The 15,211-nt window shown below is 41.8% G+C and overlaps 1 protein-coding gene and 1 long non-coding RNA gene across 2 annotated transcripts; both read left to right on the top strand.

Moving 5' to 3' along the window:
* The first annotated feature begins 450 nt into the window (after nucleotides 1–450).
* LOC116985537 (collagen alpha-6(VI) chain-like) lies at nucleotides 451–5,423 on the top strand. Its single transcript, XM_033040317.1, has 5 exons — nucleotides 451–459; nucleotides 2,342–2,835; nucleotides 4,563–4,662; nucleotides 4,805–5,311; nucleotides 5,416–5,423. Exons 2-5 carry the CDS (start codon nucleotides 2,368–2,370, stop codon nucleotides 5,421–5,423), a joined length of 1,083 nt encoding a protein of 360 aa, XP_032896208.1. The 5' UTR covers nucleotides 451–459; nucleotides 2,342–2,367.
* A 22-nt stretch (nucleotides 5,424–5,445) lies between these two features.
* Nucleotides 5,446–11,904, top strand: LOC116970239. Its single transcript, XR_004411077.1, has 3 exons — nucleotides 5,446–5,479; nucleotides 11,638–11,710; nucleotides 11,815–11,904. It is a non-coding gene; the product is annotated as an uncharacterized LOC116970239 (long non-coding RNA).
* The last annotated feature ends 3,307 nt before the right edge of the window (nucleotides 11,905–15,211 follow it).

Genomic DNA, 15,211 nt, shown 5'->3' with positions numbered 1-15,211 from the left:
ATAGAATAAAGGAGAATATATGTGCAATTAATAGACACTGATATTTTTATGGAAGGTATTATAATATTGAAGTACATTTTTTCCGCTAATAATGACAGGGGGGGGGGGGGCACAGAAAAATTAGAAGATCCCAAGGGGGCCATGAGCTAAAAAAGTTTGGGAACCGCTGCTCTACACCGTTTCATAACATCAGGCACACAGAAGATATATTAGCTTGTAGGTTCATTCACTCTGACCCACCAATCTAATGCACATTTTTTTCTTGTGAGATGTACTGCATAGTGTGTTATGGACCAGTAACTAAAACAATCCTCTGACGAAAGCTAAGAATTTGAGAGATCTTTGCTGCTAATGTTCACCACTCTTGGGATGTATCATCTCTAAACGGTGGGGTTTAATTTCAAAGGAAGTAATTGTGGACTTTTCCTCTTTTTCTCCTTCCAGCTTGCTGTTCATCAAGTAAGTGCTCTTGCTTTATTTTCAATTGGTGCATTTTAAGGCGTTTTATGGTTGATAAATCTTCAGGGTCTGATCAAGCATTTCCTAAGAAATTGTGAGAAACAGGGGAACAAATTGCAGGGAGACTGGCAGAGTTATTTGTGTCATCTTTAACAACTGGAAATGTACCAGAAGACTGGAGTATTGCTGTTGTTATTTCCCCACATTTTCCCCTGGATAGGGGAGTCCAAAACTTATTGACATTGATTTACGATAAGTGGGGAAAGATTGAAAAGGATCTGAGGGGCAAACGTTTTCATACAGAGGGTTGTGGATATATGGTACGAGCGGCCAGAGGAAGCTGTGGAGGCAGGTACAATGTTTTAAAAGACATTTGTACAGGTACATGGATATGAAAAGTTGGGGGGGGGGGGGGGGGGATATGGGCCAAATGCAGGTAGATGGGACAAACTCAGATAGACATATTGGGTGCAATGGATGAGTTGAGCCCAAGGGCATTTTTCAGTGCGGTATAATTCTAAAGCTAAGCAATGGCCTAGTGCATCTGTGTCCAAAGGCATTCTAGTATAATATTGCCCATTTAATCGCATAATCCAGCAAAATCAGCACTGAGGACGTGCACCATTGGAGACACAAAACCCTTAGTAATAGAACACTTGGTACTAGAATCTGATTCTAGTTATTATGCTTTAGGAAGAGTAGGGCAACCCCAGAGAGAGTGTATCAGAGATTTCTAACATTGTTCCAGGGAGGTGAGATCTCAGATACAAGGCAATGCTGGAAAATGTGGATTCTTCTTGGTGAAGGAAGTTTACACGATCAAATTTAAGAAAGAACTGCAGATGCTAGTTTACACAGAAGATAGACACAAAATTCTTCAGTAACTCAGCAGGTCGGGCAGCATCTCGGGAGAAAAGAAATAGGTGATGTTTCGGGTCGAGACCATTCACCAAACTGGATGAAGGATCTCAACACGAAACATTGTGTATTCTTTTTCTCAAGAGATGCTGCCTGACCCGCTGAGTTACTCCAGCATTTTATATCTATCTTTTTTACAAGATCAATATGGGTTTATAGAGCACAAGCCACTTTCCATCATTGGATGTTTCAAGGATAAGTTTGCACAGATTTAAAGGGTGAAAGATCAGAGAGATGAGGAGGAAAAATACTTTCATGCACAGTGGTTATTGCAAGCATGATGGAAGCTGAAGCAACTGCGGGCTTTAGCAGTGTAGCCGTTTGATGGAAAGCATGTATACAGATGATAGGAAGAAATATGTGAATGGAACTAAAAAGATTACTCGCTGTGGAGACAGCAAGGACGTATATTGGGCTGCATAGCCACCTACTCATTGTAACATGATTTTACAATGCTGTGAAACTATTTCAAAGAGATAAATAATTTCCTTGGTATCTCGGCCAATATATTCTCCTTCTGTTTATCTGGATAAATCAACATTGCTATTTGTGGGATAAAAACAGAAAATACTGGAAACATTCAGCAGGTTAGGCACCATTTTCAAAAGAGAAACAGAGTTAATATTTCAGGTCAATGACTTTGGTTCTGGACGCAGGGGCTTCAATGTGAAACATTAATTCTAGTTTTTTCCTGCCACAGATCTTGACTGCTGAGTGTTTCCATCATTTTCTGTTTTTTTGTTAATGTCAGATTTCCAGCATCTAAAGTTGTTTTTATTCTAACTTGCTGTTTTTGGGAACTTGTTTGCAAATTGCTTGTCGCATTTCTTTCAATAGAGTGGTGACTACTCGTTAGACATATTAAACTAGTTCTAAATCAGTCCTAAGGCAATTTAATATGCAACATAAATGTGAGATTTTCCATTGTTGTACCTTAATACTAATGAATGATCTCTCATTTCAGAAAGTTTAGAGTGCCCTGTTTACCCTATGGACTTAGTGTTTGCATTGGACATGTCCGAGGAGGTCACGCTATCAATATTTAACAGAATGCGGAAGATAGTAAATGACTTTGTGCAGGATCTTAAAGTCACTGAAGGTGCCTGCCCAGAGGGAGCACGTGTGGCAGTTCTTTCCTACAGCTCCACACCAAAAATGCATATACGATTCACAGAATTTAGGAAAAAACAGGCTTTTCTGAAAGCGCTGGCGAAGCTAAATTATGAGCAGTCAGCCGACTACCGAAATATCGGACTAGCAATGAGGTTCGTTGCAAGAAATATCTTCAAGCGTGCACGTGGTGGCTTTCTTGTCAGAAAAGTAGCAGTATTTATTACCAATGGCCCATCTCAAGAGACAACATCAATCATGTCAGCAGCCCTGGAGTTCAAAGCCTTGGACATTACGCCGGTTGTCATTTCTTTCTCTAGGGTCCCTGAAATACAGCTTCCTTTCCAGGTAGGATATCTATGATATTTTACAAACAATGCATTTATTTATACACCTCGTCAAGTTACCATGCTTGCATTTGTAATACAAATTCCTCATGTTATTATTGAGCCCACCTGCCAGTGGAGACACTACATCACCATGTGGTGGAGGGGGGGTCTAATTGCAGGGTGACATTTACATGGGCAGTTTTCATTATGGATCTGGCTTTATACATTGTTTATTGCAAAAATAAGGTCACTTCCCCTTTCTTCAGCTAAAGTCCACATATTCGGGGCAGTCACGGTGGCACAGTGGTAGAGTTGCTGCCTTACAGCAAATGGAAAGCCGGAGATACGGGTTCCATCCCGACTACAGGTGCTGTCTGTATGGAGTTTGTCCGTTCTCCCTGTGACTTGCGTGGGTTTTCTCCGAGATCTTTGGTTTCCTCCCACACTCCAAAGACGTACAGGTTTGTAGGTTAATTGGCTTGTTTAATTTGTTTGATAAAAATGTTCAAAATTCCAAGTTGGCGATATACAGAGCACTGCCCTGCTGACTACAAAATTCAGCAGGTTCAAAAGGTTATTCTCAACTTCCTGCATATAGTGCCGTATGGAATTGACTGGTATCTTGATATCTTGGATAGGTGACGTTTTGGGTCATGACCAAACTTGCTGTAGTAAGGGGAAAAGCTGGAAAAGAGGTGGAAGCGAGACAAATGCTGGCAGGTGATAGGTGGAAACAGGAGGAGGTGGGGGGGGGGGGGGGGGGGTTGATTGCCAGATGGGTTGGACAAAGGTCGGAGATGAAAAGACAAAAAAGTGAGATGAAGAAATAACGATAGAAGAGGCGTGAAATGTGAAGCCAGAAGAAAGAATACAGGAGAAAGGGAAAGGGAGCAATTGGTTTACATCCGGATGAGATACAGGGAAGAGAGGTGGAGAAGGTAAAATAATGATTATCTGATCATTCTGATCGCTAACATGGAAAGAGTGCAAAGAAGATTTAAGGTGGAAAGGGTGCAAAGAAGATTTAATGTGGAAAGGGTATAGAGAAGATTTACAAGGAGGTTGCCGCCATTTGCGGGCCTGATCTATAAGAAGTTAGACAGGTTATGACTTGATTTCTTGGGCCGTAAGAGGCTGAGAGCTGATCTTATAGAGGTGTACGAGATCATGAGATAGATCGATAGGGTGAATTGGAACCTGCCCAGAAGGAACATGTGTGGCAGTTCTTTCCTACAGCTCCGCACCAAAAATGCATAATGAACTGGATTTGATAAGAGAACTCAAGGTAAAGGAACCACTAGGAGGTAGCGACCACAACAAAGATACAGTGTGGAGACAGGCATTTCAGCCCAATGAGTCCACACCGACCGAAGCCAATTATCCTACAAACCTGTACATCTTGGGAATGTGGCCGGAAACCGGAGCACCCAGAGAAAACCCACACGGTCACAGGGAGAACGTACAAACTCCATACAGAGAGCTCCCGTAGTCAGGATTGAACAGGTGTCTCTGGCATTGTAAGACAGCAGCTCCACCTCTACACCACTGTGCCACCCTTCATATGTCTTCAGTAAATGTCCACATTTTGTCTTGGATATGAAATTTCTACAAGATTATTTGACCTATGGCAATGGCTCTAATCTAACTGGTTGAGCTTCAAGGGTGTAATCTCCTTTTTATATATTTGACGTGTTTAAAAATGTTTGTAATTTAAATTTGAATGTCCAGTCTTTTCTCCCATAAAAGGTTGATGATACAAAAACATTTCAAGTACTTTCTTTGTCAAAAGATCGGCAAGAAGCTAAGGAACAATTGCAGAGCATCCGATTATGTACTTTCTGTTTTGGTATGTTTTTAATTGTATTCAGTTTAATCATAATAGTAAATCAAAAGCTAACCTGCATGAATTTAAGTGTACCTGATCTGCAAGGATCCTTTGATTAGTTCATGTCAAGATCTAAACATTAGACTTTCCTCTTCCCTCGCAGATATGTGTCGACCAAATGCCCAATGTGGACACGTCATCTCCCCACCTCCTATTTCAGTCGACATGGACATGGCTTTTGTCGTCGATGGGTCGCGCAACATGAAAATGATGGACTTTGCAAGAATAAAGGGTTTCCTCAGCTCAATGCTGGACATGCTTATGATTTCAAGAAGTCCACGTACCCGTGATAATCGTGCCAGGGTAGCATTGGTACAATACTCACCGGCAGGTTATTTCCCTAGGGGTCGTCAGAATCCAGCCAATTTGGAGTTTGGGTTCATCAAATATAACAGCAAGAACCTGATGAAGAGATACATTGAGAATTCCTTTAATAAGTTAGATGGCCCTCCTGGGATTGGTCATGCTATTGAATGGACCATAAATAATGTTTTCATGAGCGATGCAGCAGCACGTCGTCATAAAGTGATCTTTGTTATACTTGCGGGAGAAACAAGTTCCTTTGATATGGAAAAGCTAAGAGCTGTGTCCCGACAAGCTAGGTGTGATGGTTTTGTGATCTTTGCATTCTCCCTTGCGAAGGAAACAATCAGAAACAACTTGGATGATCTTGTTAGTTTTCCTATTGACCAACACGCTATTCGCTTTGTCCAGCTGCTTGATCCTGAAATCACTTATGCCAAAGGGTTTGCCAGGGCCTTCCTGAATAGCCTCTCACGTAAGTTATACTTGATTAAAACCTAAAATCGATATTAAGTTCTTAATGCATATGTATTCTTTACAGAGAGAAATTGTTGCTTTGACAGTAGCCAGGTACTTAATCGTGTATTTTTAATTATTTTTCCATATAATGGTGTTGCGGACTTCAGACCTTCTTTCCTTTAATATCACGATAGGCATCAATTGATAAAGGGGTTGAAGGGACCCATCGCTGCACTGACTTCCAGCTGCACCCTACCCCAGTTGACTGCTGCAAAGCACCGCAGATGCAGGATATTCAAAGCATAAAATGCTCGTAGTCAAGAGACCAGACACGTTGGGTCACGGTCCTTCATCAAGACAAAAATGAATCTGCTAACATGCATAAAAGATAGAACAAGTTTTTTTGTTTCTCTTCAGTGATGTTGCTTGACATACTTAACGCCTCCACCATATTCTGTTCAATCACATCATGAGTTCAAAGCCACCTCTCGATTCTTGTCCACATGTTCCAGGTTGACAATATGTTGCAGTACTGAGAAGTGCTCCACTCCCAGGGTGTTTTCTGTTTCATTAAACCACCCTTAGTCAGATGTAAACAATTTCCAACCTCGAACAACTCTAATCCATAGCCAGACAAACGTGCGGGAGAAACTCAGCGGGTGCAGCAGCATCTATGGAGCGAAGGAAATAGGCAATGTTTCAGGCCAAAACCCTTCTTCAGACTGATGGAAAGGAAAAAGGAAGAGGAGGACCCCGAGGGCTGAGGGAGAGCTGAGAAGGGGAGGAGACAGCAAGGGCTACCGGAATTGGGAGAATTCAATGTTTATACCACTAGGGTGCAGACTGCCCAAGCGGAATATGAGATGATGTTCCTCCAATTTCCGGTGGTGCTCACTTTGGCCATGGAGGAGGCCCAGGACAGAGAGGTCGGATTCGGAATGGGAGGGGGAGTGGAAGTGCTGAGCCACCGGGAGGTCAGGTTGGTTAAAGCGGACCGAGTGGAGGTGTTCGGTGAAACGATCGCCAAGCCTACGCTTGCCCAGTACATCTCCTTTAAATGTTTCCTCTCTCACAAAGCTATACCCCTGGTATTTGATTTTTTCATCCTGGGCAAAAGGTTCTGACCAGAACTGCATGCAGTACTCCAAATGTGGCCCAAACAAAGTCATGACTTTCTGATTCTAATACTCAATAACCTATGAAAGCAAGCATACCAGATACCCTCTTTATTTCTATCTACATTACCACTTTCATGAAGTTATGGACTTGGATCCTAAGATCCTTCTATACATCAATGCTATTAAGGATTATGCCATCAATTGTATATTTTCCCCTTGCATTTAACCACCCAAAGTGTAACACCTCACACTTGCTCGCATTAAACTCCATTTGCCATTTCTCCACCCACTGCTGCAGCTGATCTATATCCTGCAGTATACTTTGACAGACTTCCTCTCAGTCCACAATCCCAACAATCTTGATGTCATCTGCAAACCTACTAACCACCAAGTCATTTATCAATATCAGGAACAGCAGAGGTACCAGCACAGATCCCTGCAGATTCCCCCACTGGCCACTATATCTACCATCATACCCTCATCGATCACCTTTGTCACCTCCTCAAAATAACTCGCGTTACTACGACATAATCTGCCATGTACAAAGTCAAGCTGACTCTCCCCGATTAATTCATTCTCTTCCAAATGGGAGTAAGTCCTACCCTGAAGGATCCTCCACAATAGGTTCCCTACTGACACAAGGCTCACAGGCCTATAATTCTCTCCACTTCCTTTTAAAAATAAAGACCAACATTAGATACGCTCCAGTACTCCGGAACCTCGTCTGAGCCTAGAGCAGACGCAAACATCTTTGTCAAAGCTCCTGCAATCTCATGTCTGGAATCTCTCAATAACCTGGAATAGATCCCATCATGTCTGTGGTTTTATCCACCGTAATGCTTTGGAGGATCCCCAACACCTCTTCCTTCTTAATCTCAAACTGTCCGTACATATTGGTAGTAAAAAAGAACTGCAGATGCTGGTTTATACCAAAGATAGACACAAATTGCTTGAGTAACTCAGTGGTCAGTTGCATTTCTGGAGAAAATGGATAGGTGACATTTAGGGTTTAGAAACATAGAAATATAGTGACATAGAATATAGGTGCAGGAGGTGGCCATTCGGCCCTTCGAGCCAGCATCGGCATTCATTGTGATCATGGCTGATCGTCCCCTATCAATAACCCGTGCCTGCCTTCTCCCCATATCCCTTGACTCCACTAGCCCCTAGAGCTCTATCTAACTCTCTCTTAAATCCATCCAGTGACTTGGCCTCCACTGCCCTCTGTGGCAGGGAATTCCATAAACTCACAACTCTCTGGGTGAAAAAGGTTTTTCTCACCTCAGTCTTAAATGACCTCCACTTTATTCTAAGACTGTGGCCCCTGGTTCTGGACCAGCCCAACATTGGGAACATTTTTCCTGCATCTAGCTTGTCCAGTCCTTTTGTAATTTTGTATGTTTCTATAAGATGCCCCCTCATCCTTCTAAACTCCAGTGAATACAAGCCTAGTCTTTTCAATCTTTCCTCATATGACAGTCCCACCATCCCAGGGATTAATCTCGTGAACCTACGCTGCACTGCCTCAATCACAAGGATGTCCTTCCTCAAATTAGGAGACCAAAATTGTACACAATACTCCGGATGTGGTCTCACCAGAGCCCTATACAACTTCAGAAGAACCTCTTTACTCCTATACTGAAATCCTCTTGTTATGTGGGCCAACATTCCATTAGCTTTCTTCACTGCCTGCTGTACCTGTAAGCCAACTTTCAGTGACCGGTGTACAAGGACGCCCAGGTCTCGTTGCACCTCCCCCTTACCTAACCTAACCCCATTGAGATAATAATTTGCCCCCTTGTTTTTGCCGCCAAAGTGGATAACCTCATATTTATCTATATTATACTGCATCTACCACGCATCTGCCTACTCACTCAACCTGTTCAGGTCACCCTGCAACCTCCTAACATCCTCTTCACAGTTCACACTGCCACCCAGCTTTGTGTCATCCACAAACTTGCTAGTGTTGCTCCTAATTCCCTCTTCCAAATCATTAATATATATGGTAAACAGTTGCGGCCCCAACACCGAGCCTTGCGGCACTCCACTCGCCACTGCCTGCCATTCTGAAAAGGACCCGTTCACTCCTACTCTTTGCTTTCAGTCTGCCAACCAATTTTCTATCCATGTCAACACCCTACCTCCAATACCATGTGCTCTAATTTTAGTCACCAGTCTCCCGTGCGGGACCGTATCAAAGGCTTTCTGAAAGTCTAGATACACTACATCCACTGGCACCCCTTCATCCATTTTACTTGTCACATCCTCAAAAAATTCCAGAAGATTAGTCAAGCATGATTTTCCTTTCATAAATCCATGTTGACTTGGACTAATCCTTTTACTGCTATCCAAATGCCCCATTATTACCTCTTTAATAATTGACTCCAGCATCTTTCCCACCACCAAAGTCAGGCTAACTGGTCTGTAATTCCCCCTTTTTTCTCTCGCTCCTTTCTTGAAAAGTGGGATAACATTAGCTATCCTCCATTAGAACAAATCCTGAATCTATTGAACATTGGAAAATGATCACCAAGGCGTCCACTATTTCTAGAGCCACCTCCCTGAGGACCTGGGATGCAGACCATCAGGCCCAGGGGATTTATCATCCTTCAGTCCCATTAGCCTACCCAATACTATTTCTCGCCTAATGAAAATTTCTTTCAGTTCCTCTACCCCCTTAGATCCTCTGTCCTCCAGTACATCTGGGAGATTGTTTGTGTCTTCCTAAGTGAAGACAGATCCGAAGTACCTATTCAACTCTTCTGCCATTTCCTTGTTGCCCATAATAATTTCACCTGTGTCTGCCTTCAAGGGACCCACATTTGACTTTGCTACTCTTTTTCCCTTAACATATCTAAAGAAGCTTTTACTGTCCTTCTTTATATTCCTGGCCAGCTTCCCTTCATACTTCATCTTTTCAGACCGTATTGCCCGTTTTGTTTCCTTCTGTTGTCCTATGAAAGTTTCCCAATCCTCTGGCTTCCGGCTACTCTTTGCTGTGTTATACATCTTTTCTTTTAGTTTTATTCTATCCCTAACTTCTTTTGTCAGCCACGGTTGCCCCCTACTCCCCTTAGAATCTTTCTTCCTTTTTGGAATGAAATGATCCTGTGTCTTCCGGATTATGCCCAGAAATTCCTGCCATCCACCGTCGTTCCTGCTAGGATCCCTTTCCAGTCTATCTTGGCCAGCTCCCCTCTCATGCCTTCATAATCCCTTTTGTTCAACTGCATCACTGCCACTTCCGATTTAACGTTCTCCTTCTCAAATTGCAGATTAAAACTAATCATATTATGATCACTACCTCCAAGAGGTTCCTTTACCTCTAGTTCTCTTATCAAATCTGGTTCATTGGACAACACTAAATCCAGAATTTCCTTTTCTCTGGTCGGCTCCATTACAAGCTGCTCTAAGAATCCATCTGAGTCTGATTTTGAGTCTGAAGAAACATCCCAACCTGAACCGTCACCTATCCATTTACCCCAGCAATGCTGAGTTACTCCAGCATATTGTGTCTGTCTTGCATATTGGTATTCTCCACACTGATCTCCCTGTCCTCCATATACTTCTCCTTGGTGAAATCAGATGCATAGTACTAATTCTACCTCGCCTACAGCCCCAGACTCCAAGCACAAATTCCCTCCTTTATCCTAGAGCAGTCTCACCTTCTCCCTGGTTATTTTTTTGTTTGTAATGTAGGTATCGAAGGCTTTTGGATTTTATTTAATCTGATTTGCCAAAGTCATTCTGTGGCCTGTTTCACCCTTCTAATCACCTGTTAGGTCATGTCAGATTATTTCTCGGTTTATTAGCACCCTATACTATTTCACTGTACTATTTCAGTCATTCATGCACTAAATGACATTGCTCCACCTCCTCCTCTGCCAGTAACATTTGGAGTAACTGGGTTAAGACTTCCAAAACCCCACAGAACTAGCACACGTGCAGAGTCCAGGACTGAGACAACAATTAGAGGGGGTGTATTCTACCGTAAAGTAACAAAAGTACTGAATGCCCTCTTTCCAGACACAAATAAATGAGCGTAATTATGGTAATTATGGTAAATATAAAGCAAATTCCAGACATGTGTAGAAGGTGTTGACTGGCCACATCCTGAGCTGCTCTGTTCAAATTGTAAGATTAAGATCTCTTGTTTTGGATTTTGTGACCCTTTATCTCTTTTGCCTCTTACTGAAATCAGTGGTCAGTGTTATTAATGGTTGACATGGACTTGGTGGGCCGCAGGGTCTGTTTCCATGATGTATTTCTAAATTTTACCACATCTTTAATCACTTTAAAACGTTGCAACTAAATCCATGAAGAATCTATGGTCAATTAATTCATGTTTCTATTGATACATACTGTATTACACTGCATCAGTGTCAAATGTGTCAATAATCTAATGATTTGGAATAAATCACCTTGGTTCACCTATAGATAACACAAAATGCTGGAACGACTCTGCAGGACAGGCAGCATCAGACTGAAGAAAAGTCTGAACCCAAAACGTCACCTATTCCTTCTCTTCAGAGATGCTGCCTATCCCGCTGAGTTTCTCAAGCATTTTGTGTTGATCTTCGGTGTAAACCACCATTGCAATTCCTTCCTACACATTGGTCGAACTATGTTTCCGTGTAGTAATTTTCAGAGGCCCCATTCGAGGGGTGATAAAAAAACATTGTTTTATGACATGGGATTTTACATTTTCATATTTTTATAATTACTTTTTCATATTATGAAGAAAATAGATCATTGGAAGGCCATTCCCACTATTTGCCCCTTACCATGGTAGTTTATTCACCTGCCTGTCACTGCTTCATTTATCGGTCTATTTCTACAGTCTTTAACTGCAAATGGGCTGACACCTGAAAGAAAGTACAGTGAGTTGGGATTGGGGCCAAATCTGATAGTTTCATCAAGAACAAGTCAATTAATTTTAATCAGCTCATGAAATCATTACTGGTTACTTCAGTTTTTATTGACTCAAAATTAAATATTGGGAATTTTGATATGCTTACTATTTCTTTCTGCTTTTAATTAAATTTGCCTTTTGCAGTGAAAATCAACGAATATCCACATCCAGACTTACAGGAGGAATGTGAAAGGGAGATGGACTTGTATGAAAGCGAGTATGTTTTCAAAAGCATTGCATTTTTAGATTAATGCTTATGTTTTTAATATATTTTCATTGTCTTTTTATTGATTTTATACTGGTTTAATTTATTCTTTACAGAACTGAAGTGGAAGAAACAGAAAGTGAAGAAACTTATGAGGAAGAATTAGAAAACTATGAACTGATATCAGAAGGTGAAATAGAAGCAAAAGCACGTTATGGTAGGTGAAATGGGACCCTCTGTAGTCACTTTTCTTCCCAAGCCTATATGACACAATATATGCACAGTTTATAGAAACACTATTAGAGTTGAAAGCAAAATATTGGTAGAGCAAATGTTACATTTACAGCAAAGTGTGTTGCTGTCTGCCCATGGAAACATGTCCCATCTACATTAGTCACATCTTTTCAAGAAGGAACTGCAGATGCTGGAAAATCGAAGGTAGACAAAAGTGCTGGAGAAACTCAGCTGGTGAGGCAGCATCTATGAAATGAAGGAAATAGGCAAAGTTTCGGGCCGAAACCCTTCATCAGACTGATGCAGGGTGGGGGGAGCGCAAAAAAGAAAGGAAGAGTAGGAGTCCGAGGGCTGAGGGAGAGCTGAGAAGGGAAGGAGACAGCAAGGGCTACCGGAAATTGGAGAATTAAATGTTTATGCCGCTGGGGTGCAGACTGCCCAAGTTTATGAGGTGCTGCTCCTCAAATTTCCGGAGATGCTCACTCTGGCCATGGAGGAGGCCCAGGACAGAAAGGTCGGATTCGGAATGGGAGGGGGAGTTGAAGTGCTGAGCCACAGGGAGATCAGGTTGGTTGATGCGGACCGAGTGGAGGTGTTCGGCGAAACGATCACCAAGCCTACGCTTGGTCTCACCGATGTAGATCAGCTGACATCTTGAGCAGCGGATGCAATAGATGAGGTTGGAGGAGGTACAGGTGAACCAAGTACTACAGATGCTGCTGACCCGCTGAGTTCCTCCGGCAGTTTATTTATGCTCCATTTGCTTTCCCAGTTCCTCCAGTTGATTGTCTATTCAAGTACATAATCAAGGGACTTGTCATTAGAACAGGTGGAATTCTTGCTAAAGTAACCAGTCAATGTTAGATAGACATGGTACATTCCAAATCTATCGATCTTCTCGTGGTACAATGGTTAACTTATTACTCTCCACTAACCTCTCTGATAATAAAACATTTTTTATTTGCAATCCACTTGAAGATGAGGAAGAATTTGAAGAATAAGCAGGAAAAAAAGAAGCTGAGGAACAAATACACACACATCACGGTAAGCCCAATGATATGTTTATGGGCACTTTTTTTAAACGTAAGCTATTTGAAAACTCTCACTTCTTCATATTTTAACTGCGTTGGTTAAAAAAAGATTTTTACTCTTCTTTCTGTCTTTATTCTCTCTTAATCCCATTTTATTAAATGTCCCTTCTTCAATTTACTTAGTGTGCATGATTTAGCATTGACTTAAATATTCCAATGTACACTTGGTCCACGCTAAGAAATGTTTGATCACATTCACACACGTGCAGGCTGGTGTAATTTCTAATTGCCCTGTGTTCCAATGGACAAAGTCCACAAAGAACCATTAAGTAAGAGCAGGTATAATGAACAGTTGACACAATTTAGTGCATTACTCAACCAGTTCGGAAATATATGAATTTAGCCTGGCACAACAAATTCTGTTATTTCTTTGTTCATTCCAGATATTTGCTTCCTCGAATGGGATATGGGAGACTGTGAGGATTATGCCTTAAAGTGGCACTTTGATGAAGATGTTCAGGCTTGCAATCAGTTCTGGTATGGTGGATGTGGAGGAAATGCGAATCGATTCAATACCCTTGAAGAGTGTGAAGACTACTGTGTCAAATCACAGTAGAAAATGTTTAATCAGTTATGGGCAACAAAATGACTGCTTTAAAATCTGTAAACTCCAGAGCACAATGGTCTTACCCTGTGAATTAGTCAGAAAATATCAAATTTGGTTTAGTTTAATGATACAGTGCAGAAACAGGTCCTTCGGCCCAGCGAGTCCATGCCGACCATCGATCACCAATACATTGATTCTATGTTATCCCACTTTCAAATCCTACACACCAGGGGCAATTTACAGAAGCCAATTCACCTGCACGTCGTTGGAATGTGGGAGGAAACCGGTGTACTCGAAGAAAACCCACGCGGTCACAGGGAGAATGTAGAGACAGCATCCGAGGTCAGGATCGATCCCGGGTCTCTGGCTTGTAACAGCACATGGAGGATCACCATGAGTAACTAGGCTGGCTTTATTTAGTTAACAAATGTCATAAAACATGGTCCAGTACGGCACCGCAATGGGCATTTCGGCCGACAATGTTTGTGCTGAAAATTATGCTAAGTTAAACTGATTTCATCTGCCTGTACATGATCAACATCCCTCTATTCCTTGCACTTCCATGTGCCAATCTAAAAACCTCTTACACACTACTCATGTATCTGCCTCCACCATCACCCCAGGCAATGAATCTCAGGTCTCCACCACTCTCTGCATAAGAAAATCCTGCCCCAGACATCTCCATTAAACTTTCCCCCTCTCACCTTACAGCAATGCTGCTAAGTGTCAATGCCACAAAATGGTTAATGACAACAGCAACACACTCCCCAATGCAAAGGCCATCCTTGATCATCCACGGTTCCTTTACCTTGCCATCCTTATCCCTCTTCCTTACTGGAACATGCTGATCTTGTACTTTGGTCAGCTGGCCATTAAATAACATCCATATGTCAGCTGTGGACTTACCCAATAACAACTGCTCCCAACCTTCCCTCACTAGCTCCTGCCTAATGACATTATAATTTGCTTTTCCCAATTCAGTACCCATCCAGATTTATTCCTATTCAAAACAATCTTAAAATGTATGCTGTGATCACAATCTCCAAAATGTTCTTGCACCATAACACTGATCATCTGGCTAGACTTGCTTCCCAATGTAAGGTTCAGTACGGTCCCTCTTTGAGTCGGACTGTACCCATACTGTTTAAGAAAACCTTCTTGGATACACCTGACACATTCTGCCCCGTCTAGTCCCTTTGCACTGCGTAAGACCAAGTCAATATTGCGGAAGTTAAAGTCACCCACTACAACAAGGCTGTGGTTCTTGCATGCTTCCATAATCTGTTCTGTAAACTGTAATATGTTGATGTAGTATCATGTAGAGTATTATTGTCTTTCTGTATTCACAGCCATTGTCTTAGAGTTTGGTCATGTATATGTTTCATCAGCAAAAATATTGCTATTTGATTTGAATAAAAACAAAGTAACCTGCAATTATATTTCTATCACTGGTTTATCTTCTGTCCATTCACCAACATTGCTACATGTTTTGTAAGAAAAGTTGCATGTGAGCATAATCAGTCCATCAGCATTGTGTGTTAATGCACCACATTACTCAGATAATACAATACATGAATGGGTTGAGCATCATTGCAATAAAAAGAGGACTCTAGTTGTGAATGTCCTATAGGCAACGGGCAT

This window comes from Amblyraja radiata, chromosome 2 (assembly GCF_010909765.2).
Source record: "Amblyraja radiata isolate CabotCenter1 chromosome 2, sAmbRad1.1.pri, whole genome shotgun sequence".
NCBI lineage: Eukaryota > Metazoa > Chordata > Chondrichthyes > Rajiformes > Rajidae > Amblyraja > Amblyraja radiata.
Note: the sequence above shows the minus strand (reverse complement) of the source record. Positions and strands in the feature narration are given on the sequence as shown.

Bases quoted from the DNA above. Each gene is read 5' to 3' on its own strand.
- LOC116985537 (XM_033040317.1), top strand. From the start codon at position 2,368: ATGGACTTAGTGTTTGCATTGGACATGTCCGAGGAGGTCACGCTATCA. The intron at 2,836-4,562 runs GTAGGATATCTA...CTCCCATAAAAG, and splicing joins AAATACAGCTTCCTTTCCAG to GTTGATGATACAAAAACATT. The intron at 4,663-4,804 runs GTATGTTTTTAA...CTTCCCTCGCAG, and splicing joins ATTATGTACTTTCTGTTTTG to ATATGTGTCGACCAAATGCC.